At 41.6% G+C, this 14,497-nt stretch overlaps 2 protein-coding genes across 2 annotated transcripts; both read left to right on the top strand.

Annotated features, from left to right (window-relative positions):
* Positions 1 to 2,801: 2,801 nt before the first annotated feature.
* myf6 (myogenic factor 6) lies at positions 2,802 to 4,111 on the top strand. The gene is made up of 3 exons (XM_076989730.1): positions 2,802 to 3,375; positions 3,504 to 3,597; positions 3,749 to 4,111. Exons 1-3 carry the CDS (start codon positions 2,857 to 2,859, stop codon positions 3,862 to 3,864), a joined length of 729 nt encoding a protein of 242 aa, XP_076845845.1. The 5' UTR covers positions 2,802 to 2,856; the 3' UTR covers positions 3,865 to 4,111.
* A 4,858-nt stretch (positions 4,112 to 8,969) lies between these two features.
* On the top strand, positions 8,970 to 11,722 carry myf5 (myogenic factor 5). The gene is made up of 3 exons (XM_076989731.1): positions 8,970 to 9,488; positions 10,868 to 10,943; positions 11,146 to 11,722. Exons 1-3 carry the CDS (start codon positions 9,036 to 9,038, stop codon positions 11,328 to 11,330), a joined length of 714 nt encoding a protein of 237 aa, XP_076845846.1. The 5' UTR covers positions 8,970 to 9,035; the 3' UTR covers positions 11,331 to 11,722.
* The last annotated feature ends 2,775 nt before the right edge of the window (positions 11,723 to 14,497 follow it).

Below are 14,497 nucleotides of genomic sequence, written 5' to 3'. Positions count from 1 at the left end.
TCTTGGCCATGTCTACATGCCTAAATGCATTGAGTTGCTGCCATGTGATTGGCTGATTTGACATTTGCGTTAACGAGCAGTTGGACCTAATAAAGTGGCCAATGAGTGTGTGTGTGTGTATATGTATATATATACATACATACATATACATACAGTATATATGCATGTAAATATATGATGTGCCAAATGTCACGGGATAGCAGTGTGTAAAGTGGTGTTAACTCAGGGGACAACTTGGGAATGCTCACACCTGTATAAGTTGTGAGGTGTTGTCTTACGAGTGAGGTTGAACACTGGCCAGTTTGCTCATGGTAAGGAGACATAAATTATCAGAGTTTGAACGAGGTATGATAGTTGGTGCCAGATGGATGGGACATTCCATTTGCGAGGTTGTGCAGGCATTTAACATTCCTCAATCCACAGTGAAATGTGGACACCGGGGAGACGTCATAGAAGGTATTACCACCCACAGCACATGGGCTGCCCACTGAAGCTTCATGATCTACTTGCTAGAATTGTCTGCCTGATCAGACAAGCAACTCACATTCTCATTCAATGCAGGAATACCTACATTCATATCCCACACATCAGTACAGCGGTCTTTAGTTTCCATGGGATACAGGAGATGAACTGTTTCGGGCTGATAGCAGGATTTGTGTCAGACTGCAAGTCTTGGACTCCAGTTATCAACAGGGTCCTATGCATGCTGCTGGTGTTGGGTGTGCTGTTGTGGCCTGAGTTGTGTTCAATGGTCCGCGTAAACATGTCACTGACTGGTGCTGCTGTGCTTCTCTGCTTTGTGGCCATTTGCAGCCGTTCTCGACCTTCATGTTCCCCCCCACAGTGATTACATTTTCCAGGAGGATGATGCATCATGTCATTGGGGCCAGGGTGTCCAGGATCGGGTTGAGGAGCGTTCTGGAGAGCTCTAGTGAATGGTGTGGAGAGCTCTAGTGAATGGTGTGGAGAGCTCTAGTGAATGGTGTGGAGAGCTCTAGTGAATGGTGTTCCCCACACGTTCACCCAGCATGAGCCCAGTGGAACATTTTTGGGATGTGGTGGAGAGGACCATTCACAGCCGAGATCATACACCTACACATAACACAGAGCTGTGGGTGGCTTTGCAGACTCAATATATTTCCACTCTCCTGTCTACTTGTGGAATTGATGCCTCATTGAGTTGTCAGGCTGGAAAGGCTCCTACGTGATATTAGTTCCTGTCCCATGACTTTTGGATAATCAGTGTATATTCAGCCAACATGATTTGGTGAAATTGTGAAAACCTGGAGATACGATCTGTTTGGAGGAAGCTAGGAAGGAACAAATGTTGTACCCCGCCATGACATTTACTTCCCATCCACCAAGGAAATGGAGATATGCTTCAGGGTGCAGCACAAGGAAGCTCACATCTGCTTACAGCACTGGCCCTCATGGCATGGGTGCAGGATGTCACTGAAGGCACAACACTGAACACCCAACACTGATGGCACAGAAACTTTCTAACATTAAAGGGACCTGATAAATCCACCATGTCCAACTGTGGCTCTATTTACAGTTTTTTTAATTATATTTGAATCAGCTTAACACTGTAGAAGTCACACCTAAACTGAAGTAATGTATATGGAAAATACATAGTGCTGCATATTGTGATTAGAATATTAACATGCAGTGGAGACATCCAGATATAATTGAAGGTTTTCCTGTATTTAGCTAATTTATTATATCTATTGCATGTGAATGTTGTAATCCATCAAAACATCTAGAAAACATTTGTGCACAATGTCTCAGATTGGTCTGCATGCTACAAAGCAATTCATAAAGGGTCATCAGAACATACTGGCCTGAAGGGTCATTGCAAAATATCATCACCTCTCAAAGACTAATGGCTCCATGCTTACATCACGAAAAGCGTCTATATAGGCAACATAATCCGTTGCAGAGCACAGTAAAGAAGGACACCTCCCAGCTAGATTCCAAGAACTCTAAGCCTTCACAGCTCCAAACCATGTCAACATATTTACCAAGTGGTGGTAAACAATAAGTCCCTTTAAGTGTATTTCAAAACATCAGCTCTTAAAAACTTTACACCACTGTATATGTAGCTGCAACTCATTCGGGTTCTAAAACAACTTGTGGTACTGGCTTTTTATAGGACTTCTGAAGAAACAACCGACGTTATTAGCACAGTGAAACATTCCAAACCCCTCGGTACAGACTTTAAAGTCTTTTATTGATCTTTGAAGAATGACTTGTTGCCTAAACTATTTTTACTTTGCTTCTATTTATGACGAGGCATTTCATAAGAAAATGTCACCCTGTCCACAGCGCTGTTTGCTTCAGATTGGTTGTGTGAATCAGAGAGCATTTTTAAATATGTGTGAGGTAAATGTAATATGATATAAACGGTGAAGTCTGGTTTTATTTTATGATATGACTAAATCCTAATAAATTACTAAATGTACCTTGAATAACCACAACAATAACAATACGAAGCTGACTAACTCGACATATTCAGACATATATCCTTAATGTCGATACTAATTTGAAGTTTAGTTTAGAATGTTACTAGCCTATATGTACAATTTGCCCATGAAACAGATCTTTAATGCACCTGTCATACATTTGGGCTGACGTTTCAACTTTCATTGAAGCGTGAAGGTTTTTTTTTTTTTTTAACAAACTCCGCTGGTAGTAGGCCCATTGAAAAATGTTTGATGCACTGCGACAGCTAGGCGATGGATAGAGTTTCACATTCTATATTTACGTCCTGGAACTTGTGTCACTGAGCTATATAAATGGCAACGACAAAGTCTTACTGTCAATAAGCCGGACATTCAGGGGTAGGCCTAGCGCAACATGATGGACCTTTTTGAGACCAACACTTATTTTTTTAACGATTTGCGTTATCTAGAGGGGGACCATGGTACCTTACAACACTTGGATATACCAGAAGTTTCTCCTCTGTACCAAGGAAATGACAGTCCTCCATCCCCAGGACAGGAGCGGGCCCCCACCGAGGCGGGGTGTGACAGCAGCGGGGAGGAGCACGTCCTCGTCCCGCCGGGCCTGCAGTCACACTGCGAAGGCCAGTGTCTCATCTGGGCGTGTAAAATCTGCAAGAGAAAGTCGGCACCGACCGACAGGCGAAAGGCTGCCACTCTGCGGGAGAGAAGACGACTCAAAAAGATCAACGAGGCGTTTGACGCGCTAAAGAAAAAGACGGTCCCAAACCCTAACCAGAGGCTACCGAAGGTGGAGATTTTACGCAGCGCCATAAACTATATCGAGAAACTACAGGAGTTGTTGCACAGCCTAGACGAGCAAGCTCAGCTCCCCGATAGCAACACACACAAGTGTAGCCTCAAGGACCACGGCGTAAGCGCTGCTCTATTGGGTCTGTCAACTGGACCTGGCAGATTTCATCAGATATTTTTCGATAATACCGGTCAATTAATAACATACTTGGGGTTGTTGAAATATTTTTGTCGAATTTGTCTATTTAGGTGGGTAACAGTGAGTATCACTGGAAAAAGACCTGTCAAAACTGGCAGGGAAACGCAGATCATTCCAAGATGACACAGTTGCCACAAAGAGAAGGTTTGTTAAAACTGACATCACATGTTTCTTCTTTTGTGTTCATGAAACACTCACGTGAAAAACATCAGACATCCATATAAATCAGGGTTAAATCAGGGCTGCTTTAATCTACAGGAGTTCAGCTATTTATTCTCTTCTTGGGTTTTTGTAGGATCCGCAGGCGAGTCCTTGGCATCCAGCAGCCTCCGTCGTCTGTCCTCAATCGTTGACAGTATTTCCACAGAAGAGACGAAGGCACATTGGCCCGAGGAGACCTCAGAAAAATGAAGTGTGATGGTCGTTCGGAATGCGTGAAGCAGCCAGCTCACATTTCCACATTTCTTTATTTCCATGAGCGTGTAAGCCTATTTACATAAAACATTCATATTTTATTTATGACATTTTTGACCATTTTATGTAGTGCTGCACATGATTCAGGTATTGGGTGATTCGTTTTATATTTCATGTACATGTAAATATACTGTAATATATTAATATTAAATTATTTTGTATTTATGAATAAAAGGATATTAAAAGGAAATTATTTGGAGAGCACTTAATTATACAGAAATGTCATATCCAAAATTAATCAGCAAATACAGTTTGAAGTATGTTTGAGATAGTTCCGCTTTTTTCTCTTTTTTAAGTTTAATTTACAGTTCGTTAATTGGTTAATTACTATAGGGTCACCATGGCATCGTGGTGTTAGCAAAATACATACTGTTCAGATTTGACAGCCATTATGTCGATTTATTAATAATAATTGGACATGCTTGTGGGTTTCTTTCTTTCTAGTTTTATTTATCAACAGCTATTTTGCAGAGCAAAACTGGTGATCCACTGTCCATGTTTCTGCAAAATCCTTAGCTTTATCTTAAAATGGTCTTAATATCAGTGCATCTGTAGTGGTCATCATGGACCATCTATTTGTCATACTGCTAAAACTGGTTTTAAATGTCGTTTGTACTCTAAATAGTACACAACTATACAACTAGCTCATGTTAACCCTGTAACATGTAGGTCAATAATCACTTTAATTTGTGTCATTGGGAGAACAGGTTAAACTGTCAAAGGCTATTGGGAACTGTAAGGTTTAGTCAGTGTTTGTGTCATATCATTTTCCTCATATAAGGGTCGAATATATCAAACCTCTGCATCAGTCAGTCTAACATGCTTCTTTTGTGCTAGTCACTTGTGATAGGCTGTTAACAAACTCAAGTGTTAAAAAAACCCACATCTGTCTTCACACATAGCCTGAAGACGGTGTTAATGTGATCAGTGATTAATCACTATCACTAATACCTCAATTACTTCAGATGTGGATATTCAGAACAGTAGAGAAGCACACAAGGATTCCACAGAAACATACATAAACACACACTGACACATAAAATGTATGTATTTATTGTGTGTGTATTTTCTCTCTAATAAGATTTATATATTTGTGGTCTCCTTAAGCTCTGGCCAAGTGTAGTGTAAAGATTTCTTCAATGGAGCACAACTGTTTCTATGCTAAATGCAAAATGTGAATGTAAATTTGGTTAAACTAGAACATGGGGACACAATATTCAACTGGCAAGTCCTTATTAACCTTTTAAATAAGAAAATGTTTAAATCCACCTCACTCTGAAATGTATCAGTGTGAGAACAGTGTCAAGCAGGACAGGACCTAAAATAGTCCTGTTAATGCCGGCAACCACCAGCTGCCAAGGCTGAACTCTGGACATGGTAAATTTAGCCACCGCTTCGAATTTAGCACATGATCAGGCCTGAAAGGTTGGACAGGGGAAAATGTTGCAAAGCCATAAGCAAAAGCTCATGTACTATTAGAGGGTGTAATTATTTTCCATGCAAGCAACATAGTGCGTTATGGAGAAAACCCAAGCATGTCATACTTTGCCGTTTTTATTTTGTCATTTGTGTCGACATGCTATGCACATGTTTCCTCCCTGCATGTATGTGATTTGTGTGTCTGTTCTTGTGTATGTTCAGGGTTTGTTATTGTGGTGTTATTTTCTTTGTTTTTCCAAGAAGCATGACACGACATGACAATGTTTGTGTCCAGTAGATTTGCCTGTTTGATATACTTATGTAACCTGTAACAAGCTTTGGTCATAACAGTTTACCCTACCTATAGCTTGTTTTCTTTCTCTCTCTCTCTCTCTCTCTCTCTCTCTCTCTCTCTCTCTCTCTCTCTCTCTCTCTCTCTCCTCTCTCTCTCTCTCTCTCTCTCTCTCTCTCTCTCTCTCTCTGCCCCCCTCCCCACCCCCCACTCACACACACACACACACTTGAACACAACTCAAAACAACCAGTGACTCACTCATTACGAACACAGCATGGTCAGGGATGCATGTCCAAACGGAGAACACCAGATCTAAATAAGATTTTATTACTAGCATATACTAGCATACTATCAGTGATGTGTATATTAGGCAGTGGTTATCTGCATTTATATTTATGCATTTGACAGATTCCCTTATCCAAGTGACTTACAATTTCAGTCATGCCACATAGGTGAGTGTAGTGTTAAGAGAGGCAGCATAGTTTCCCACAATATGCTATATCAATTACTTCAGGGTTAGCTTGAATTCCTTAATAAACATAAACATAACTGGCTATTTAAAAAAATATTCTGTTGGTCAAAGTTTATCTATCAAAATCAGACAAACAATGTTATTTTGACTTAAACAGTGTCTCTACACCCACCAGCTGGAGATCAGACAGGCCTTGCACACAGAATCCAGCCTGAAGAGTGAACGAAGTTCCTGAGCTGTGTGTGCTGAGAACAGCCCAGTAATCAAAATGGCTCTCTCTCTCTCTCTCTCTCTCTCTCTCTCTCTCTCTCTCCCTCTCTCTCTCTCTCTCTCTCTCTCTCTCTCTCTTCTTTCCTCTCTGGGCTGAACGAGTGGGATTGAATGCTCATTGGGGTGATGCTTGATAAGCTGTATCATATTGAGACTGGAGCACTTCAAAAGAGTCTCTCATTTTTCTCCTCTGATGCCCTGGAGTTTAGAGGGCCAGACTGAAATCAGATAGCTGTTTCTTCACTGTGGGTTTAATGGGGTCTGGGCTGAGTGTGGGTGTGACTTTATGGGGCCCACAATGCCAGGCTCCCACTGAGACATACAATGGATTTTACCCTTTTACTTGAATTGTGTTGGTAATTCTTTTGATTTACAAAACTTTATGAGTTATCTTTTACCACATAAGAGAAGATTTGATTGGTTAGATATGTTCTATATATTGATATTCTGCATGAGAGTTTTTTTTAATCCTCAAGAAACCTGGCTTAAAAATACCTCACCTACCTCAGAATTTTACCTCAGAAAGTCAATCTGTTGTTATCAGAGACGCTGCTCACCCTGACTGGATACTCGTTCTCATTTGTGCGTGTTTAAAAAAAATTAACCTTATCTGTATTTGACAATTCCATAGAAAATTATGATAAAACTTTAACAAATCTTTATTGTTGTTGTACAACAAAGCTGGAGTCTGCAACTTTCTTCCATGGTGCTATGAAAAAAAATCTAATATTTAAATGCAAAAGTAGATATGAACAAATAGTTTGTGCAGTTGTTGCAAATATGTGTAATTTCAAATGGCTTGTTGGTTTTGTGTAGGGAGAGGAGAGTGGCCTAGCCTATCGTGTCAAAGGCAGTCTTCAGTGGACTTGGCCATACACTTCATTTCTGTGCCAGACAAATGTTGTTGCCAATCATAAAACTGGATCGTGTAATTGAATATGATACTGTTATTGGTGAGAGAAAAATGTAGCCAATGGCTGCAAAAGAGGATTTAGTAGGAAAAGAAAGGGGGTCAAAAAGAGGTCATTAAAAATTATCTTATTATAGGCTAGTACTTAAACAACTAATTTTACAACTTGTGGAGTAAGCCTTCATAATATCCTGCGCTTTCAAACAAAATACAGGCTAAACAGAGCATCCAGCATCTGTAAAAAGAATCAAATATTGTGTTTGCATGGCTAGAAAGTATGGGACCTTACTAATAAATAAGACGCTTTTATCATCAATCGATTTCAAACTTTTCCATAGTATGAAGATTAAAGAGGCTCTTATGTCCTACACTTATAACGGTTCCGTGACTGCAGATCCCACACATGTTTGGTGGCTCTCAGCGCCCTCAACATGTGCTCTTAGTCTCAGTGATGGACCTCTGGCAGGTTTTCTCGTTGTCGGTGTTGTTCCCAGTCAGTCGTCTTTGATCTGGACGTGAGTTAAGGAGGATTATCCCCGTGGATGTCTTCTTCAGCTGCGCTACACCAACTACAGGCGCACTTCACACTACTGCCTGTTTTCTTAGCTGGTCCCACACATGCGGCGCCCAAACGTTTTAACACGTTGTGAGAAATATCCGCATTGTATCTGTATTGGCTGTCAACGCTAAAGTCTCACGCAAAGCAAGTAATGACCTTTATTCCAGGAACATGCAGTGCACAAATGTTAATTGGGTCAGCTCGAAATCCGTGCTGATACGCAAACATAAGCACAAAACCAGTTATTGCCTATAGTCATAAATGTCTGTAAAAATTATTTATCTGCAATGTTGTAAAAAGTTTTACTTTTTTGCTTGCCACATCTTGCACAGGGAGCAATACTCGTAGTTCCGTTTTGCTCGACGCAGGATTGTTAATAGCCTATTAAGTTCATGCGCTTGAGCCAACACTGCTGCGCCTTCGTGAGCAGTGCTGGTGTGTAGGTGTAGTTACCCCACCCGTGCGAAGTCGGAGGGTCTGAAACGCTACACCTCCCTGTGCAGCTGGGCCGCATCTGCAACACTGCTTTTTGCTTTAGCCGTAAAATTAGCGCTCAATGAGGGTTTTTTTTTGCTTTACAACAAAGAAACTATAAATAAACAAAACGTATTAATTCTGTATTTTAATTCAGTAATTTGTTTAATGTAAAATTATGACGTTTTAAAAACAAATTCAGCATACCCATTAAATAATATAAGGAAGAAAAAAAGAACTTAAAATATTTAAAAGAGTCTTTAATTTGGTAATGATGATTAAATATGATCCCAAGGTATTTAGGCCTACTAGGCTATACATTTAATGTGTCACAAGTAAGAAGTTAATAATCAATATGTAAACAAAAGTGACTTGATCTTATTGCTATTAGTGATGACAATTCCCTATTGAAAGGTCCATCACATTGGAAAAGTGTTCAGCTGAGTGAGAAACCACTCCTCCATGCAGATGTGAGAATCCCAGCAGGGTGTAGGGGGTGAGGGAGTGAGAGTGAGGGGTGGGGGGCAGTTGAGCTCACCCTGCTCTTTGGGCCAATGGGGCATGGTCATCAGAGCTGGCCAATGTGGGTCCAGGCATGTGGACAGGCTCCTATAAGAAGGGGTCGTATGGCAGCAGGCTTTTCACATTACTACAAGGTCACCACCTTCTACAACGAGGTCCTTCCCTCTCCACACTCTCCCAGACCATTATGGACGTCTTCTCTCCATCCCAAGCGTTCTATGACGGGGCCTGCACCCCCTCTCCTGAGGCGCTGGAGTTCGGCCCCTCAGGAGAGCTGGCTGGATCGGAGGAAGACGAGCACGTCCGAGCGCCTGACGGCCTTCACCAGCCGGGTCACTGCCTGCAGTGGGCCTGCAAGGCGTGCAAGCGTAAGGCCAGCACCGTGGACCGGCGGCGGGCGGCCACCATGCGGGAGAGGCGGCGGTTGAAGAAGGTGAACCACGCCTTCGAGGCCCTCCGCCGCTGCTCCTCCACCAACCCCAGCCAGCGGCTGCCAAAGGTCGAGATCCTGAGGAACGCCATCCAATACATAGAGAGTCTGCAGGAGCTCCTGCGTGAGCATGTGGAGAACTACTACGGCCTGCCTGCAGAGAGCAGCTCTGAACCGGCCAGCCCCTCGTCCACCTGCTCCGACAGCATGGTAAATATCACCTTCAAGTTTCAGGTCCTGTCTCAAAGTCCAGTTGTGGTGTGCTTTAGCATTCTCCCCGGTGTGATGCGACTTAGGTAAAGAAATGCTTCCTAACTGGTCAGTCAACCATGGGTGTATCAGCAAGGGAAAGTACTAAATTGCCCAGGGCAGTGTCTCTGCATTTGGGAAATATTAGTTTAGCCAAACCCTTGTTTTTAAACTGCTGGCCCTTTTGGTGTTATACAAGGTGTCTCCACCTTGTAGTCTTTACTGTGCTCTTAAACCCGAGGTATGCCTGTGATGTCGGAAGCACTCAGACCTGTGCCCTCTGCCTAAAAGCCCGGGTGACACCGCTGTAATATAACACCATTTGAACTGAACACAGTTCCAGTCTCAGGACCCCAAACCCTGCATTGTTTTTTATTAACTGAGCTGGCCCAGCTCATGAACACCTCAGATATTAGCCTGAGAAACTTAATCAGGTGTGTCAGAGCAGGGACACCAGTGTCTGCTAAAACACTGTCCTCTGCTTTCTCAAGTTTTCACCCACTCTCCTGTCCTCCATTCTGAGCTGTCTGTTACCCACAGCACGCCTATAATGAATTGCTGCCCACATCTGTGTCCTTTCATACGCTGGCATATTACCTTACTGCTCAAAGTCTGGCCTTTTTGTTTTGTAAGAAGATTTTATTAGCATGACGTCCAAATTGTCTTTATTCCATCATTGCTTCTTTTTGAGAGATTGCAAAACATTGCAAAGGCAGGAAGAGAGTTTAAAAATTCTATATAAATATATATATTAATGTATGACAATGATACGCCATTATGCGTTATTACATTGAAGCTTTTGGACACATTTTGTGACCGTGTCTGTTCACCGTGGCACCTCATTGTTCTCCAAGACGTTATTTTTCGGGACGTGTGTGATAAATGGGGTTTAAGATGGCAGATATCTGTCTTTTCCCACTCAAGTCTTTTATGGTCCAGTTAATCCAGCTTGGCGAGACTGGCAGGAAAGCGCCAAGCGGTTGAACTCCTTGCTGGCTTCATTTGGCCTCTTTCAGTCTGGATTTTCTGTAGATTTACTCCCTGAGTGTCGTCTTGCAGAGCTCGGTATGGTTTTCACTGGTGCGATCAATTCGGCACGCCTGGAGCTCAGAGCTCAGAGTGCAGCGTGGGAGTTTCTGGCGACCCTGTTTCTCGCCCTTATAAACCATACAGAAGCAAAGAACCCGGAGTTCAATGCACTAGCAGCATGAGAGACTCGTTGTCTACAAGTTCCCCATGGAGGTCATGTACATGGTGATGTGTATGTTGCGTATTGTAGCACTCTTACAGCGTGCGTTTTAAACGTTAGTAAATAACCTGGATTTCTGTTCCCTGTACAGACAGATTGCAGCAGTCCTGTCTGGTCTCATATGAGTTTAAACCCAAGCAGCACATACAGCTATGAAGTTCAGAGTGGTAAGCCTTATTCAACCCTATCCTAATTATAACTAATTATAAATTATAACTGATGTTAAGTTGAATTTGTCTTAAAGTTTGATTCCCCTCAAAGAAATAGTAGCCAGCATGAACCCTTTTTTGAGTCCAGCATTTGAAATCTGTGCCTTTTGAGTCACATCTTAATGAGCACTGATCCTTTAATTCTCCCCCATCTCTTCAGTGGGCTGTGTGGACAGAGGTCCTGGAGCGTCCAGCCTGCAGTGTTTGTCCAGCATCGTGGACAGGCTGTCCTCCGTGGACGCTGGGGTTGCTGTAAACATAGAGGCCCCCTCTCCAACCCACAGTGACTCCCAGTCTAGTTCTCCAGACAGTCCTAGGAACAGACTGGTCTACCATGTTCTGTGATTGAGGGGAGAGGTCCTTTGGATGGGATGTGATTCACCCTGTGAATACAGAATGTTGACATTTACAAACACTATTCAGTATCCTGCATTAAACCATTTATGTAGAAAATCTGCATAAATGGCTTTTTTGACATTATTTTTTGTACTTACAGAATGATAACTCTGAGTAAAACTAGAGGGCCACAGGGACAGTTGCTCTACATAGGACATTACTACAAGTCTATGTCTATGTCCCTAAAATATTTGTACTGTAAATAAGTTTGTACATACTGTATGTATTTTAAAATTAACTATACGGTATTCATTTAATGTCATTAGACCATATTTAAATTCTTTTCTTTTTCCTTACTTATCTTCCTATAATACACTGTGACTTGGTTGTATTTAATAATAAATTTCAACAAAGAATGAAATGGCATTCTGTTGTTTTTAAAATATTCTTACTGTATCTCTATGAATTCTATGACATGCCATTTGTTATCTGGGAGGTGTGTGTGTGTGTGTGTGTTGTGTTGTGTTGTGTTGGTAGGGGGATGACAGATGATGGAGTGATGAGATAGAGTGTTAAAAAAGAAAAGGAGGAAACGAGGTTTGTGTAACTGTGTAATCTAACAAATGTTATACATCATTCACACCCCTTTAATACCACTGCCATGAACAAATGGCTGATACTTCAAGGTGTTTTGTTTATGTATGTGTGTGTGTGTGTGTGTGTGTGTGTGTGTGTGTGTGTGTGTGTGTGTATCTTTGTGTGCATTTGATATCAGTGAGTATGAGTATGGATCCAATCGCATATTCAATATTCCTCTGAAGACTCTGCAGAAATACTAAGTGGTATATTACATAAAGACCTCCCAGTGCAACAGGAATTGTTTTAATACAGTTAAGCTTTGTTTCTTGTTAATTTATTGTTTACCATACAACTGTCTTTCATGTAGCTATACATATGTGAAAAAAAAAATTTATTTCAATGACTAAAACCCACTGGCTGCATAAACGAAAATTTAGTAATTTTCTTGAGGCTACATGACTTATTATTAGAAACTTGCAGTACTAGTCTTTGGACAACAGGGGGAAGTAGCTTGCTTCCCATATCAGCTACAACTCCAGTCTGATGATGTTTGATTATTACATCTTTACATCTTTCTCAATGAATCACACCATTCAAGTGGAGGATATCAGTTTGAATATTGGCATTATACACAGACATCTTTTCAGTTCTGTGAATTGGAGTTTAAAGGTCAACTGGGTGTCTTCACGCTGTGCTTCTCCATGACGATGGAACCAGTCTAGTGGATTTGGCATCGTTGTGAAAAACACATTGAAAAAACCTAGAATTTCTAAACCCATAAAATGTAAACTTAGTTCCTGACTAAAAGATCTAGAGTCACATGTCGTCCAAACGAAATGAGATGTGGACCACATTTCTAAAGCCTTATTATGCATTACATCATTCATACTGTTGTGTTCAAATATGAAGCATATTTGTACTGAAATATTATGCACTGTGCATGCTGTATATTGTGTATACTGTGTATATTCTGATTGAAATATGAATATTCCTCTAATTTGGATTTGGTGAAGGCAGCTACACTAAGCAGGACTCAAAAGCAGATGTGAAAGGAGGTAAACCTTCTGGCACCGCAGCCAGAACACATTTACCTCTCCTCAGTGACGGCCTCCATTTTGTCTTTTGGCACTGTAATATTGTGAACCTCGTTATCAAGCACAATATACAGGGTCACACTGAATTGACTCTGAAATCAATGAACATGATTGTATTTCCACTAGCAAATAGGATGTTAATAGAACGCTAGTCCCACAGAAAAGCTCCATGCACTAGCATCTTTCCTTTATGAGTCCCATATTATCCATTATCTCAAGGCAAACGGGACCCCTACACTGGTACCTTTCGCTCAGAAACTGCTCTGTCTTAATGGATCACTGCAGAGCCTCCTTTAAATTGAACTCCCTCATTCTAAAGCACCAGAGACTGCAGTCATACAGCCTGTTCTACTCCTGTTCTCCCCTGGACCAATCTAACAAACACAACAAGTCACTGAAACATTACCCTCCTGATTGGGCCACAGGAATTACATAGCAAAACTACATTGATATGTGATTCGGTATTAGTTCAAATAGTTCAGAGACTGGTTCAATTGGTAACCTAGGAAACAGCTGCTCCAATTGCAACAAAACAGCTGTGAGAGAGCTCAGGAAGGTGAGGGTGTCCAGTTGGCTCAGACTGATCATTTGTTCCACTGTGTGCAGTGTGTCTTTCTCAGACTGATCATTTGTTCCACTGTGTGCAGTGTGTCTTTCTCAGACTGATCATTTGTTCCACTGTGTCTTTCTCAGACTGATCATTTGTTCCACTGTGTGCAGTGTCTTTCTCAGACTGATCATTTGTTCCACTGTGTGCAGTGTATTTCTCAGACTGATCATTTGTTCCACTGTGTGCAGTGTCTTTCTCAGACTGATCATTTGTTCCACTGTGTGCAGTGTCTTTCTCAGACTGATCATTTGTTCCACTGTGTGCAGTGTATTTCTCAGACTGATCATTTGTTCCACTGTGTGCAGTGTCTTTCTCAGACTGATCATTTGTTCCACTGTGTGCAGTGTGTCTTTCTCAGACTGATCATTTGTTCCACTGTGTCTTTCTCAGACTGATCATTTGTTCCACTGTGTGCAGTGTCTTTCTCAGACTGATCATTTGTTCCACTGTGTGCAGTGTATTTCTCAGACTGATCATTTGTTCCACTGTGTGCAGTGTCTTTCTCAGACTGATCATTTGTTCCACTGTGTGCAGTGTATTTCTCAGACTGATTATGTGTTCCACTGTGTGCAGTGTATCTTTCTCAGACCGATCATTTGTTCCACTGTGTGCAGTGTGTCTTGTCTCTGATCATGTGTTCCACTGTGTCTTTTCTCTGATCTTTTGTTCCACTGTGTGCAGTGTGCCTTTTCTCTGATCATGTTCCACTGTGTGCAGTGTGTCTTGTCTCTGATCATGTGTTCCACTGTGTGCAGTGTGTCTTTTCTCTGATAATTTGTTCCACTGTGTGCAGTGTGTCTTTCACAGACTGATAATTTGTTTCACTGTGTGCAGTGTGTCTTTTTTCTGCCCATTACCCTTGACACTGGAGAATCAGGAGTTACCTCATCGGG

The sequence above is a fragment of the Brachyhypopomus gauderio genome, unplaced genomic scaffold, assembly GCF_052324685.1.
Source record: "Brachyhypopomus gauderio isolate BG-103 unplaced genomic scaffold, BGAUD_0.2 sc70, whole genome shotgun sequence".
Taxonomy (NCBI): domain Eukaryota; kingdom Metazoa; phylum Chordata; class Actinopteri; order Gymnotiformes; family Hypopomidae; genus Brachyhypopomus; species Brachyhypopomus gauderio.
This window is presented reverse-complemented; position numbering and strand designations above follow the sequence as displayed.